The following is a 13,085-nucleotide window of genomic DNA, read 5'->3' as shown; positions in this document are numbered from 1 at the left end:
TGGTGGTTCCGGTGCCGATCGGCTTCCCGCTCATCAGCGCGCACGACAGCCGCGGCGGCGACGACTTCCACGCTCCTGTGCGTGGCGGCGGTTGAAGCGTCTTAGTCAGCCATTCCACTAACAAAACACTAAACCTCTTGCTCCCCTTATCTGAGACATCGCAGACTCATCATGGCACCATACCGTACCTCTAACATCGGCCGTGCAATGCCTCTGGTATCATGCGCTCTGGCTCCCGCTATCTCCTTTTTCTTATCTTAAGCTGTGCCGTGGCTTTGGCGCCAGGCCGGGTGAAAGTCTTTTGCGTCGCGCGAAGTCTGGCTGACACCTATCGCGTTCTCCTCAGTTCTGTCTCATCTCAGCAGTCTGCTTCTCCACAGTTCGAGCCTATCTCGCGCTATAGCTTGGGCGTCGCGCCCGCCGTGCGGGTTACACTGAGGCTCGGCTCTGGGTGGGCGCTGTCGCCGTAAAAGTGTCATAGCGCACTTTTGGCTTCGTTCCATCCTTCCTGCAACTCCCTTCTTCATTAATTACGTTGCACACAACGCAGTGGACCAATGGCTTTGACGCTCGGCTACTGGTCCAAAGATCGCAGAATGAAATCTTGACCACGACGGCCGAATTTCGATACAAAAACGCCCGTCAGTTTTGCGATGTCGGCGCCCTTTAAGGGACATCAGGTGGTCTGAACTAACCTAGAGCCTTCCACTGCTGCGTGCCTCAAGCCCCCAATTTTCGTTTTTAAGTACGTTGTCCCCATAGACCTTCTAATAAGGGCATAATTAGTCAGCCATCCACCCAGGCGCAGCTGTGCGGCTACAAAGGAAAGCTGTACAGCTTTCTCAGAAACTTCGTAGTATAAGAAAAATTCGGCCTGGTCCGGGTTTCAAACCCGGCAGCACCGCTTCACCCGAGCAGTCGCTGTACCAACTGAGCTAACCGGGACGGCAAGCTTATGGTAATCCGGGCGCGAATTGATCAATAACTCGAAGTGGGAACAATATTGGTGAAATTTTTAGGGGAATCCCTCAAGGTGAAGTAGATTTGTAATTAGGGAGTACTTACTCATTGGCATACACCGAAGCGCACCCGTACGGCTACAAAGGAAAGCTTACAACTTTCTCAGAAAATTCGTAGTAAAAGAAAAATCCTTCCTGGTCCGGGGTTCAAACCCGAGACCACGGCTTCAGCGGAACAGTCGCTCTGCCTACTGAACGTGATCATCATTTCCAAGAACGATAACTTAGTAGAGAGTATAAAATAGCCTATATTCGCGGAGGGATACGAACAAACGGCCTCCGCACGTCGCGTCTAATAATACTGGTTAATATGATTAACAAAGTGTGCTGCTCAAGAGTTATTTCCTTGCTACTGCAGCGGGGAAGTGGACATACAGTAATTTGGGGGTAAAGCAGTGGAAGAGGAACCATGTTCGTAATTTACCCAACAAACAATTGTGCTACGACGGCAGCTGTTCAACATTTCGTTTCTGAGTGTGTTCGTGTACCTCTACCTGAAAGTTAAAATGGCTGGTGGTTTAGCATTGCTAAGTAGAAAATGTGCGAAACACGGTTTTTTTTGCAGGTTGATACTGCCACCACGTACCTGAAAACGCGACTGAGGTGTCCACTGGCCCAGGAAACCAGAGAACGCCTTTGCTTTCCTTAAAATCAATGGCCTACAAAGCAGCCGACGCCAATGAATCAGATGAACGCCGCCGGCTTATTGCTCTAGTGTCGCGTATGTCACGTGGCTGCCACACCTCCACTCGTCCTCCAATTGAAGGTCAAATTACGGCACCTATGGTCTTGGCTTCACTAGGCCAGTAAAACTTTCACTTTAAAAACAAAATTCCCCTGTGCTCTCCTTGCTTTCACTGAGTGCTGGTTCCTTTCATATGTATATCATAGCAGGTCCCTTATCCATCTTTCTACCCCTAAGAGTTCCTTGCCACTTGAAATCCTGAAGATAAAGCCCCAACACATTCGCCTCATAATGAGAGGGTAAGACTCATAAGAAAAAGGCATTGATCATGGGAAAGGTGGAAGCCAAGGGAAGACGGGGAAAGCAGATGATGAGATGGATTGACCGAGTCAGGGAAGAGAAAAACACGAGCCTAGCTGAGCATGTTTCGTGACCATGAGGTCACGAGGAGACAGATACGACTGCGCGACTGAAATGCCTCAAGAATGGCACAATATGTGGTGTCTCACGTCCCGCAGCTGCATTTGGCCTCCGCGAGACGCCATAGTGGAGGGCTCCCGAATAATTCCTACTCCCTGGCTTCTTCAACATGGAGTGACATGAAGACCATACGGCCGGATTTTCATATTTCACATTGCGACCTTTATACAAGTAGCCGAACGTCAAAGCGACTGAGCCTCCGCGGTGGGACAAAAAAAGGGGGGGGGGCAGCAGACATTAGCGTAAGCTACATGTTTACATCTTACACCACCCACAGCAGTAAACATTTTTTTTCTTTTCCAGACACAGTACTGTAAACGTGGCCGGCTTCGTGTTCACGTGAAATATTTACGTAAACAAGAAAACAAATGTACACGCAAAATTTACAAAATGAACTGTATTGAGCATCAACTTGCAGAGCGCTCCGCAACGAGCGGAGAACAGCGACCAACTTTGACCATGAAGGCTGCGAGGCGAGGAAAACTACGTCGTTCCGCAAGGTCATTGTTCGCCCAGCCACGCGGTAAGAGGCGTCGGCTGAGTCGCTGAGTCACGGTTTGTGCGCGCTCGGCGCGAACAGGAGACCACGGACGGCGCCGGCTGTGGCTCGATCGCTCCTTCCCGAATGTGCTCCTATATAGGGCCCCTGCAAGTGAAGGAGTACGTTGAAAGGCGGGAGCCTGAACGATATGGAGGATCTCTTTCTTGCTGCTGGTTGGAGAATGCGGTGAGGCGACGGAGACGGGAGGCGTGGCGTAGTCGGGAATTTTACCGGGGAGCCGGTATTCAACGATGGCAGGTTTTAGGCGGTCAATAGACACGGAATCATGGCGACCGTGCACATATAGTGTAGAACTTGTCGCTGCGCTTGATGATGCGAAACGGGCCATCGTAAGGGCGCTGCAAGTGCTTTCGCACTGCGTCGCGACGGACCAACACATGCGTTGTCTCCAAATCAGCAGGGATGTAGGGGGAAACACGGTGTTGTAGTCCAGGTTTCGGGGCACAAAGATTGGTCAGAGCGGAGCGCAGTTGCACCACGTACTCGGAGGGGTCAGGGCAAGGTGAGGTGGGTGAAGCGTCGAACCGTTCTCCTGGAAGGCGGAGCGGTGAGCCGTAGACTAGGTCGGTAGGAGTACACTTGATCTCCTTTAATGTAGCCCTACGGCTAAGCAAAATAAGCGGCAGGGAAAGCGTCCAGCTGACTGTGTCGGGTTGCGCTATCAATGACTCTTTCAGGGTCAGGTGAAAACGCTCGACGATGCCATTTGCGATGAGGTGATAGGCTGTGGTGCGAATCTGTTAACTTCCTAGCAAGGTCATGAGGTTCTTGAAAAGGAAAAACTCGAGCTGTCGACCGCGATCGGTGGCTATTGTAGAAGGAACACCGAAACGTGACACCCATCCCGAAACAAGAATTTTAGCGATGGTTTCGCTCCTGATGTCGGGAATGGGAAACGCCTCAGGCCACCGAGTTTATAAAACGGTCAATGCATGTCAGCATGTAGGAGCTTCCGTCTGATGAAGGCCATGGTCCCAAAATGTCAATATTAACCTTGTCGAAACGCTCCGAAGGTAGTGCGAAGGAACCATAAGGTGGCAAGGTATGGCGATCAATTTTGGACTGCTGGCAACCCAAACAACTGCGGGTCCACGCACGAATATCCTTGATGATGCCCGGCCATACGAAACGCCGGGTGACAACGTGCTGCGTGGCGCGGATGCCAGGGTGGGAGAGTCCATGCAGAGAGTTGAAAACAGCACGACGAAAACCAACTGGGACAAAAGGTCGGGGGTTCCCAGTAGAAAGCTCGCATAGCACGGGAATTGTGCAGGATGGAAGCGCAACTTCACGAAGGTCGAGAGCTCCAGCGGACAGAAGAAACTTGGCAATTTCTGCGTCCCGTTCTAGCGCGTAAGCTAGGGCACTAAAATCGACAGACGTTGGTGTTGCGGCGCACGAAACGGACAATGTTAACCGACAGGCCGCATCAGCGGCAGCGTTCGCAGATCCTTGCACGTGTGGGATATCACTCAGTAGTGAATTCCGCGATGTACATAAGGAGAAGACTTTCACGGCGTGATAACTTGCTGCTGGCTGATTTGATGGCAAATGTCAACGGCTTGTGGTCAGTGGCGATAAAAAAACATCGACCTTCAAGGAAATGCCTGAAATGGCGCACAGCCATGTAAGCAGCGAGTAGCTCGCGGCCGAAAGTGCTGCAGCGGCTTTCGGTGGGGGAGAGCTTGCGCAAAAAGAAGGCTAGCGGCTGCCACTATCCTTCAATGCAGCGCTGTAAGGTGGCTCCAACTGCCACATCAGACGCGTCTGTCATAAGTCAGAGTGGAGCATCAGATGTTGGGTGAACAATAAAGGTGACGTCAGTGAGCCGTGTCTTACCAGCTTCGAAAGAGCCGGATGCCTCATCAGACCCTGTAATGGGAGAAGAATTTTTCTTGTAACCCTGGAGCAGATCAGTAAGGGGTCGAATCACTTGAGCACAGCGGGGAATGTAACGGCGATAAAAATTGTTCAGTCCCAGGAAGTCTAGAAGCTTTCGTATGGAAGTATGGAAGGCTGTGGGAAGTGACGACTGACTTGCATTTCAGTAAGGAGTGGCCGAATGCCATGCCGATCCATTTGGTGTCCAAGAAAGTCAACGTTTGGCACGACGAAAGTACACTCGGCCTTGTGATCAGGCCGTACTCAGCAAGGCGCTCAAAAAGCTGTCCGAGATGTGAAAGGCGCTCGTCTTCGTTGCGGCTAAAGGTGAGAAGGTCATCTATAGAGGCGAAGCAGAACGGAAGACCACGGGTGACTGTGTCAACAAAACGCTGGAAAGTTTGAGCAGCGTTACGGAGACCAAAGGGCATCCGCAGGTATTCAAAAAGGCCAAATGCGTTATGACAGCAGTCTTGGGAATGTCCGAAGGCTCGACAGGTATCTGATGATAAGCTTTGACGAGGTCGATCTTCGAAAAACGGTTGCTCCGTGCAGTGGTGCCGTAAAGTCTGCGATGTTAGGCAGGGGATAGCGATCGGGAACGGTGGCGTTGTTCAAAGCGCGGCAGTCACCGCAGGGTCGCCAGTCGCCTGGGGATTTCTTTGGCACCATGTGAAGTGGCTGCCCGAGGACTTGATGATGGTAGCACAATGCAAAGCTTGAGCATGTGATCAAACTCGGCTCGGGTAATCTTGAGTCGATCGGGGGACGTGAACAAATATGGACAGGGGGTCCTGTGGCGATTGGGTGGTGGGTAACGTCGTGCGTGACGGGTAGCAAGGAGATGGACGGTCGAAGCAAGCTTGGAAATCCGTTCAGTAATTTCTCATAGACCGATGAAGGCGGGCTGTCGATAACTGCGCTCAGGACGGCTGCTGACCCTGCACCTTGTACCACGGCATGAGTTGTAACAACAATAAGACGCTTGCGAGAAATGTCCACGAGTAGGTCAAATAGACAAAGAAAATCTGCCCCAAGAACAGAGTAAGCCACGTCGGCTACGAGAAAAACCAATCAGAATACACGCCGGAGTCCAATGTTCAGAGTGAGGGCACGATCACCATACGTTGCGATGGTAGTCTTGTTGGCGGCTTGCAGCGTAAATGCAGATTGACGATTCTTCGGAAGTGTCGACGAGGTTAGGAAAACACTCACTTCGGCTCTCGTGTCTACGAGGAAACGGAGCCCAGACGACTTGTCCAAAACGAAGAATAAGCGGCTGCTTGCTGGACCGCCACCACTCGCCGCTTCTAGTGGTGAGCCTGGGCGTTTGCCGAGAAAGTGCAGGGCGATGCGCACTTCCGGGCGGCTGCACTGAAGGTGTGGTGGTACCAGCACTCGTCGGGAGGCGACGATCGAGATGAAGAACGTCGACGGGAAGAGGAGTGGCGACGTGAGAAGGATCGAGAGCGTGCAGACAGGGCAGGGATTTGCGCGGATAGCTCGTCTATCTGGTTGCGAAAGTCGTCACGAAGGGACCGTAGCTCAGATGTAGACGGACGAGATGCTTCATTTGTCGCTGATGTAGTGGCAATCTCCTTGCCTTTCCGTGTATTTCTGTCTCTCTAGTGGCAATCGAAGAAATGGATTGGGGGGGGGGGGGGGCGACGTCCATGACGGAGTCGGCAAGCAGCGCGAGCTTCTCCAGGGACCGTGTATCTGCAGCGGCGAGCACCATGCGGACGGTGGAAAGCAGGCAGTGCAAGAACAGCTCTCGGAATAGGCTTTGACTGAAAGAGGCCGCCTTGTCACCAAGGGGCTGCTGAAGACGGCGCAAAAGTTGCGAACTCTTCCGGTCGGGGAGTTCTTCAGCTAAGAGCAACTTCTGCAGTCGTCTTTCCGACGACGAAGTACGCCTGAGGAGCTCGGCGGTCAAAGTGTCGCAAGTGTTTGTCCGGGGCGGAGGAAGAATGTGGTCTCGCATTTCTCCGGCGATCTCTGGAGGAAGCGCAGACACAACGTGGTGAAACTTGGAAGTCTGCAATGTGATCCGGGATGCCACAAACTGGCTGTTGACTTGCGCCACCCAGAGGGAGGGGTCAGCCGGCCAGAATTTCGGCAAGCGAAACGAGACAGCGGAGACCGCTTGGGATGCTCCGGAGTCGGATGTGGCTTGCCGGGAGTCGCCGGTGGGTTCCATTTGCGCCGCAGTCAATCGATGGTTGCCAATGTTCGAATGACTATGGTCACCAAACTTTCGTGGACGTAGCAGGCTTCATGCTCAGATGAAGTAATTATGTAAACACAAGGAAACGCATGTGCACGCGAATTCTACAAAATCAACTGTATTTAACATCAACTTCCAGAGCGCTCCGCAGCGAGCAAAGATGAGCGACCCACTTAGACTACGATGTGCGAGGTGAGGAAAACTACGTCGTTCCGCCAATGTCGTAGTTATGGTTTATTGGGGTTTAACGTCGCTAAGTGACTGAGACTATGAGGAACTCCGTAGTGAAAGGCTTCGGGAAATTCGACCGCCTGGGGTTCTTTAACGTTCACTAACATTGCACAGTACACGGGTCTCTAGCATTTTGCCTGCATCGAAATGCGACCGCCGCTGCAGGGATCGAACCCGGGCTTTTCGGGTCAGCAGCCGTGTGCCATATATCCACTGAGCCACCGCGAAGGCCTTTTCTGCGCTATGTGCAACTGCACGAAATGTCGATGAGAGTGAGAAAAACCAAGTACCTTTTAGGTGTGTAGCTCTCGTCGCGTTTGTGGTCGACGTAGATACAGATCGCCTGTATTGCCGTTTTGCGGTGAAACTGAATATTGACTTCGTGCGGTTGAAGCCCATCCGATTGCCAGAACGTATTCAGGCAGTTGTCTCGCAGCTGATTGACGCCAAATCCTGCAAAAACGTGCTTTGACAAGATACCTGACAACGCCCAGCCAGGATTCGCCGTTCGTGACGGTCGGGAGGTGCCTCATAACTTACCGGGCTTGCAGGAAGAAAGCGACCACACAGCCTCGGCTCCCACCTCGCGGACATCGCCCTGCCTCTCCAAACTCGAGTGGTCTTGAGCAGAGGAAGCGTTCATGGTCCTAATAAGACGAGAGAGAGGAGGAATGAAAGCGGGAAGGTAAACCACAAGAAAGTTCCTACTCTCCCTAGCGCCGACCTTAAACGCCGGCACTTCAGTCAGGATTACACGGATGCAGGGGCGCAGCCCGGGGGAGGGGGGGGGGGGGGGGCTTATGGGGCTTCAGCCCCCCCCCCCCCCGAATTTTTTTCGATCTGTCACGCACCGCTGAACCAAACAACCGCCGGCACCGGGAAGTCATTCTGGATTTTGCCACCTATACAGTGTCTTTTTCAGACTTAAAAAGACATTTTGGCGCGAACATTGCTAACTCGGGTTGGATTTCGTGGCAACTCCCAAGCATTTGGAGTCATGTAACGCAACGGGCCCCATCCTAGCACAAACTTTCAAGGACCTATCGATGGCTCGCTGTTGCGACTAATATTTCGGTGCAATTACTCTCAATACATGGCCGGTGACTGCTGCTGCTGCACAGTACACTGGAACGAAGCGCAGCGTCTTGCATATGTACAAAATAGTAAACTTTCTTGAACGACAAACATTGATTAAATTATTTGTCCTCTACTATCTAATTTCACTGGCCTTTACATTTTTCATATCAGCGGCATCCCTGTTTTGCTGGTTCCGGACCGATATAGTTCTAGACTTCGTGTGATATTTTCTTTACTAAATTAATACGCAAAAACATGGAAGGATTGCTGTAAGTTATGTCTGCCACGAGTGAACGATAAAAGGATAGTTGGTATGACATGATTACAAGACATAAAACTGAGCAGGGGACAAGACACAGGAGAGAAGCAAACAGGACTCGTTTAGAAGACATAAAACCGAGCAGGGGACAAGACACAGAAGAGAAGCAAACAGGGCGAGTCCTGTTTGTTTCTCTCCTGTGTCTTGTCCCCTGCTCAGTTTTATGTCTTGTAATCATGTCTGCCGCAATTTTTAAGACATACGAATACATTCTTTCATTTTAAAAAATACAAATTTCACTTGTCTAGAGAGTGCGTAGCGTTATCTAATGCACAATGGCATTGTAAATGGCAATGGCAATGCAGTTATTATTGTTGCGTTTGATACTTCACCACATTCTATGAGGAGGCCGCGCTGCAACATGACCCCCCCCCCCCCCCCCCCCCCACTCCCCCGAACAAAATTTCTGGTTACGCCACTGCACGGATGAGCAGTTGTACTTGATGTGCAGGTAGGAAGGTCTTGCTTGCAGGGCGGCTACCGTTACAGTGAACAGAAGTAAATGGGTTGCTCGCGGCCGCAGTGGGAACAGTCATGGCAGACAACTCAAACCACGGCACAACGGTAGCGCGCAAAACGGCAACGTGGAATGTCAGCAGGCAGGCAATATTCAGCCTTGTAAGCGATCAGATAAGATTATGATGATTATGGGTCACCCGTGTTCGCTTCGGTGGCTCTTCCGGGCACAGGACAATTTATTCTAGAACAGCACTCCTTAAAAAAAACCATGCGCAACACACACTTCAACGCTACCGATTTTTTTCCACCGTTACCTCAAATAGTACTAGAAGCACACAATTTATTCTGAACTTAGAAACGCCGTGATTTCAGCGAATCAAACCGAATTTTACTGAAAGCAGTCCATCGCCTCTTTGCGCACCTTCGCATGAGGTATCTCTTCTATAGCAGGATATAAGCTTAAAAAACAGCAGCGCTGGCAATATTGGGCCACGGTCCACGGCGTCCTGTATTAGTCCGCTGACAACAGTAAAGGCAAACAGTTTTTTAATGCGTTACTCTACCAGACAAACCACGGACATCAAAATCCTTGAGCTTATAATCTCATCTTGTGTTTAGCCTTCTCTTTAGTTAACAAGAAAGGAAAGGCTTTAACAGCGAACTACGTTTTGTCACGGAGAAATTCTGTGCAGCGGTCAGTGCAGACTTAATGTGTATCCGACCGTAGCCACATCGTGAGAACATCTATTCACGTCGAAAAATTTGATTCTGATATTTCAGCCAAGAGACTGAAAGCACAACAAACAGACTTACATTAACATACCTTCTCCCTCTGAGGGGTGATGACTCATAATCAGGTAGTCATGAAAATGCAGCAAATAACTGCCAATGAGTCAAAAAAAGAAAACATTGTTTCCTCCCCACATACAGCAGTTTACCAGCACCTAACCAGCACACGTGCGCAAACGACCCCCATCGCGTCACGCCCCCAAAGCATTTTTTTTTCTTTATTGGTCGCTAGCCTTTCAACCTGGCAGCAATGCCTACCGCAGCGAGCAGTGAACTTTCAAAAACACATTTTGATGAAATTGTCACACTTGTCAAAAACAAAACAGGTAAGAAGTTTGTTCAGGAGTGACCAATATGGTTTGAAAGCTATAATAAGAATGATTTTAGAAACGACTCTTTAAATGTTCTTGCTTCAAGCGTGAATTGAATACGTTTGTACTGCTATAGGATTGAACTCGTTCGCGAAGGAATTAAGTACCGGGGTAAACGCGAAGGCAGAAACTTTTTGCGCTGAAAAAAAATGAGAAGTTCATAAATTCTTCTATCCATCATCATCATCACCTTAGCTACGTCCACTGCAGGGCCTCTCCCATGGCTGGCCTTCCATCAACCATATCCTGATGTCACCCTACCCCGCAGACTTCCTTATCTCATCCCCCCTCACACTCCGCAGCCCCCTGCCACGCTTGCCTTCTCTTGGATTCCACTCCGTCACCCGAAGGGACATTGTCCACCTTGCCTTCGCAACACATGCCCTGCCCATACCAGTTTCTTCTTTTTTTATGTCGACTAGGATATCACTAACTCGCTTTTTGTTCCCTGACCCACTGTGATCTTTTCCTGTCTAACATTACACCTAACATTTTTCCTTCCATAATTCGCTGTGCTGCCTTCAACGCAATTTCGTCTTTTCATTACCCTCCAAGTTTGTATCCCATACTGACAGCAGGTATAACTACTGCATAATTTGTGATACAAAGCTGGCGCTATACACAGTTGTCTAAAAAGAAGGTGTTGATACAAAATTCGAACCATTTCAAGGCGCCTACTCCGAAAAAACTGCGTAGTTTACATGGACTCGTCTAAACATGCAAATATTTCTGCTCACCTCTTCACTCAGTTGCAAAGCGTAGTGCACCGCCGAGCCGGAATGAAAGGCAAACGTCGCAGCGCGCGGCTTTCGGCACAGGCAGCGACAGCAATCACAGGAACGAGGATTCGCCGCCTTCCAGCCTGCAAGTAGCCTCGTCGTTACTCAGTGTTGGCTGAGTGCCGGTTGTCGCCGCCTCAACTAGTTCGCCAGTTCAGCGCACGCGCGATCGGCGCTGGTCGCTGCCAAGTGAGGCCGACGGCGCGTTTTCAAATAAACGAAAAGCCTTCCGCTGTCGATGGGGCCGACAAATCTTTCTCCTGAACGCGGGTAAATTCACTCTTGGGGTAAAATGAAGAAAAAGTGGCAGAATTTCACTAGCTTAGTGCGACTTCTCCCTTGCTGCCTATCTGTTCCCAACCTGCCCCTCCAATGCCCCCTAGATTCTCTATCTAGGGGGCATGGGCCCCTCTCGCGGCGTGGAAAATAGCGGCGCTCGGCGAAGCGGAGGCGTCCGCTTCACAATCGATTCCCCTTCGTTTGCTGCAAAAAGAACGATGCGTAAGGCTTTCCATGCATGTCATTTCGTTCTCGAGGCCAAGTACAGTCGTCGTGGAAGCGCGATCACTGAAGAAGCGGGATATTCAAGTATGGGCTTTCTTTTAACAGTCGTTCTGGACTGCCCGTCACTCGTGTCCTGGTATTGGATTTGCCTAGGTAGCTCCGTGCATCGCTCTTACTGCAAACGAAACAGGAATTGCCAAGCATTAATGCAACAGTATTCGTACTCACGACCTCTAGAATGGGAACCGAGCGCGCATCTCGCTTGTCCACCGCTGCGTACAATTCGGCGTAGAGAAGAAAATCCTAAGATACGAAACCCGTAGGTTTCTTTTCTTTTTTTCTTTTCTCACCCAGTGTGTTCAAGGGGGACAGACTGTGTGGCTCCCCTACTCACATACTTGGCTGCGGTGCAAGAAAAGGAAATAAATCGGGTCGCGGCTAACGCGGCGTACACGCGAAGTCTTCGTCTGACGTTGAGCGGTCATCTGCCAAAAAGATGCCGCCACCGTCTGGAAGACGTTGAAGTAACGAGCGTTAGCTGTGTACTTTACTAGAATTGATATGAATGAGATTAAAGTGACGTACACCAATAAAAATACAAATTTGACATCTTCAATTTATATTTGATGTCACCAATCAATCACCAACTCAATATACTCATGACGTTACCAGTCAATCACCAAATGTGTTGCAATATCGATTTAATATGGAGGCTGCCAACTTGAATTCCTCGGACATAAAAAATTGCACACCGAAGGGAATTAATCGAGAAACGGGATGAGTAAGACCTAACGTTATTGAAACTACTGCAAGTATGCACATCACACAAGAAATGGTTAGCTTCTGGCCTTTTTTTACGGCGACATAAAAGCTGCTGTGGGTGACAAAGAGGAGTCTTACTTTACCGTTAATCACTCGTACGCTTTCACTGCATGACTCCTGCGAACCGGAGAACGAACCGATGAAAGATGACGATGATGACGACGACGATGATATAGGTAACTCCTATCAGCAAGTACTTATCATAGCGCGGGATGTCACGGCTGTGGCTCAGTGGTATGAAGCGTACTGAAACAAAGAATGCCAATTTGTGGCGACGTCGTTTGCAATCCCTCTCTGCGGTCTTGGTTGCAATGTTTCTTTTTTGTTGAGTACCGTCAAATGAATTTCGGAAGTTTTCGCTTCAGTCTGCTGAATTTGGGAACTAGAAGAATTTCAGCGATAAACTGTATTCGGAAGCTCTTTAAGATCATTATTTTAAATAAATAATAAAATATCGGGACGTGAACGACTGGGATGTTTTTTTTTCGACCAAATTTGCGTGGCAGAAAGCGCTGCGGCGCTTTGACGCTCAGCTGGAGATACATGGACTAAAAAAGCGGCGTGCGGTTTCGCTCAATGCTCAAGCTAAATGTCATCAATGAGAGGAAAACATTGCTAAGCGAGGAGTCCTGCCAAAGCAGCGATGCTGATCCTTCTGTTAAAGTGGCAAAATTTGATTTCGGTGCCGCTGCACTAACTGTAGGATGCTGGCAAAGTTATCTAAAAGAATTAGCGTGTTCGAATGAACGAAGCCAGCCTAACATGGGTTGCCCGCTCAGCCGCAAACACCACCAGGGGCGCGGTGTTCCTCCGACACCGAATCCTTGAGGAAACACGACCATTTCTATCCTGCATTAGACCATGCCCTCATAAAAAAAAC

General features: G+C 49.9%; 1 protein-coding gene across 1 annotated transcript in view; it reads right to left on the bottom strand.

Moving 5' to 3' along the window:
- The window catches only part of LOC144103791 (anaphase-promoting complex subunit 10-like), a 28,865-nt gene extending 17,840 nt beyond the window's left edge, over positions 1–11,025 (bottom strand). Inside the window, exons 1-3 of the mRNA XM_077636446.1 lie at positions 10,838–11,025; positions 7,626–7,732; positions 7,376–7,538 (exon numbers count right to left, since the gene is read on the bottom strand). Of these exons, the coding sequence (XP_077492572.1) occupies positions 7,376–7,538; positions 7,626–7,728 (266 nt within the window). The 5' untranslated portion in view covers positions 7,729–7,732; positions 10,838–11,025. The remainder of the gene's footprint in view (positions 1–7,375; positions 7,539–7,625; positions 7,733–10,837) is intronic.
- Between the last annotated feature and the right edge of the window lie 2,060 nt (positions 11,026–13,085).

This window comes from Amblyomma americanum, chromosome 1, assembly GCF_052857255.1.
Source record: "Amblyomma americanum isolate KBUSLIRL-KWMA chromosome 1, ASM5285725v1, whole genome shotgun sequence".
NCBI classification, from domain to species: Eukaryota; Metazoa; Arthropoda; class Arachnida; order Ixodida; family Ixodidae; genus Amblyomma; species Amblyomma americanum.
This window is presented reverse-complemented; position numbering and strand designations above follow the sequence as displayed.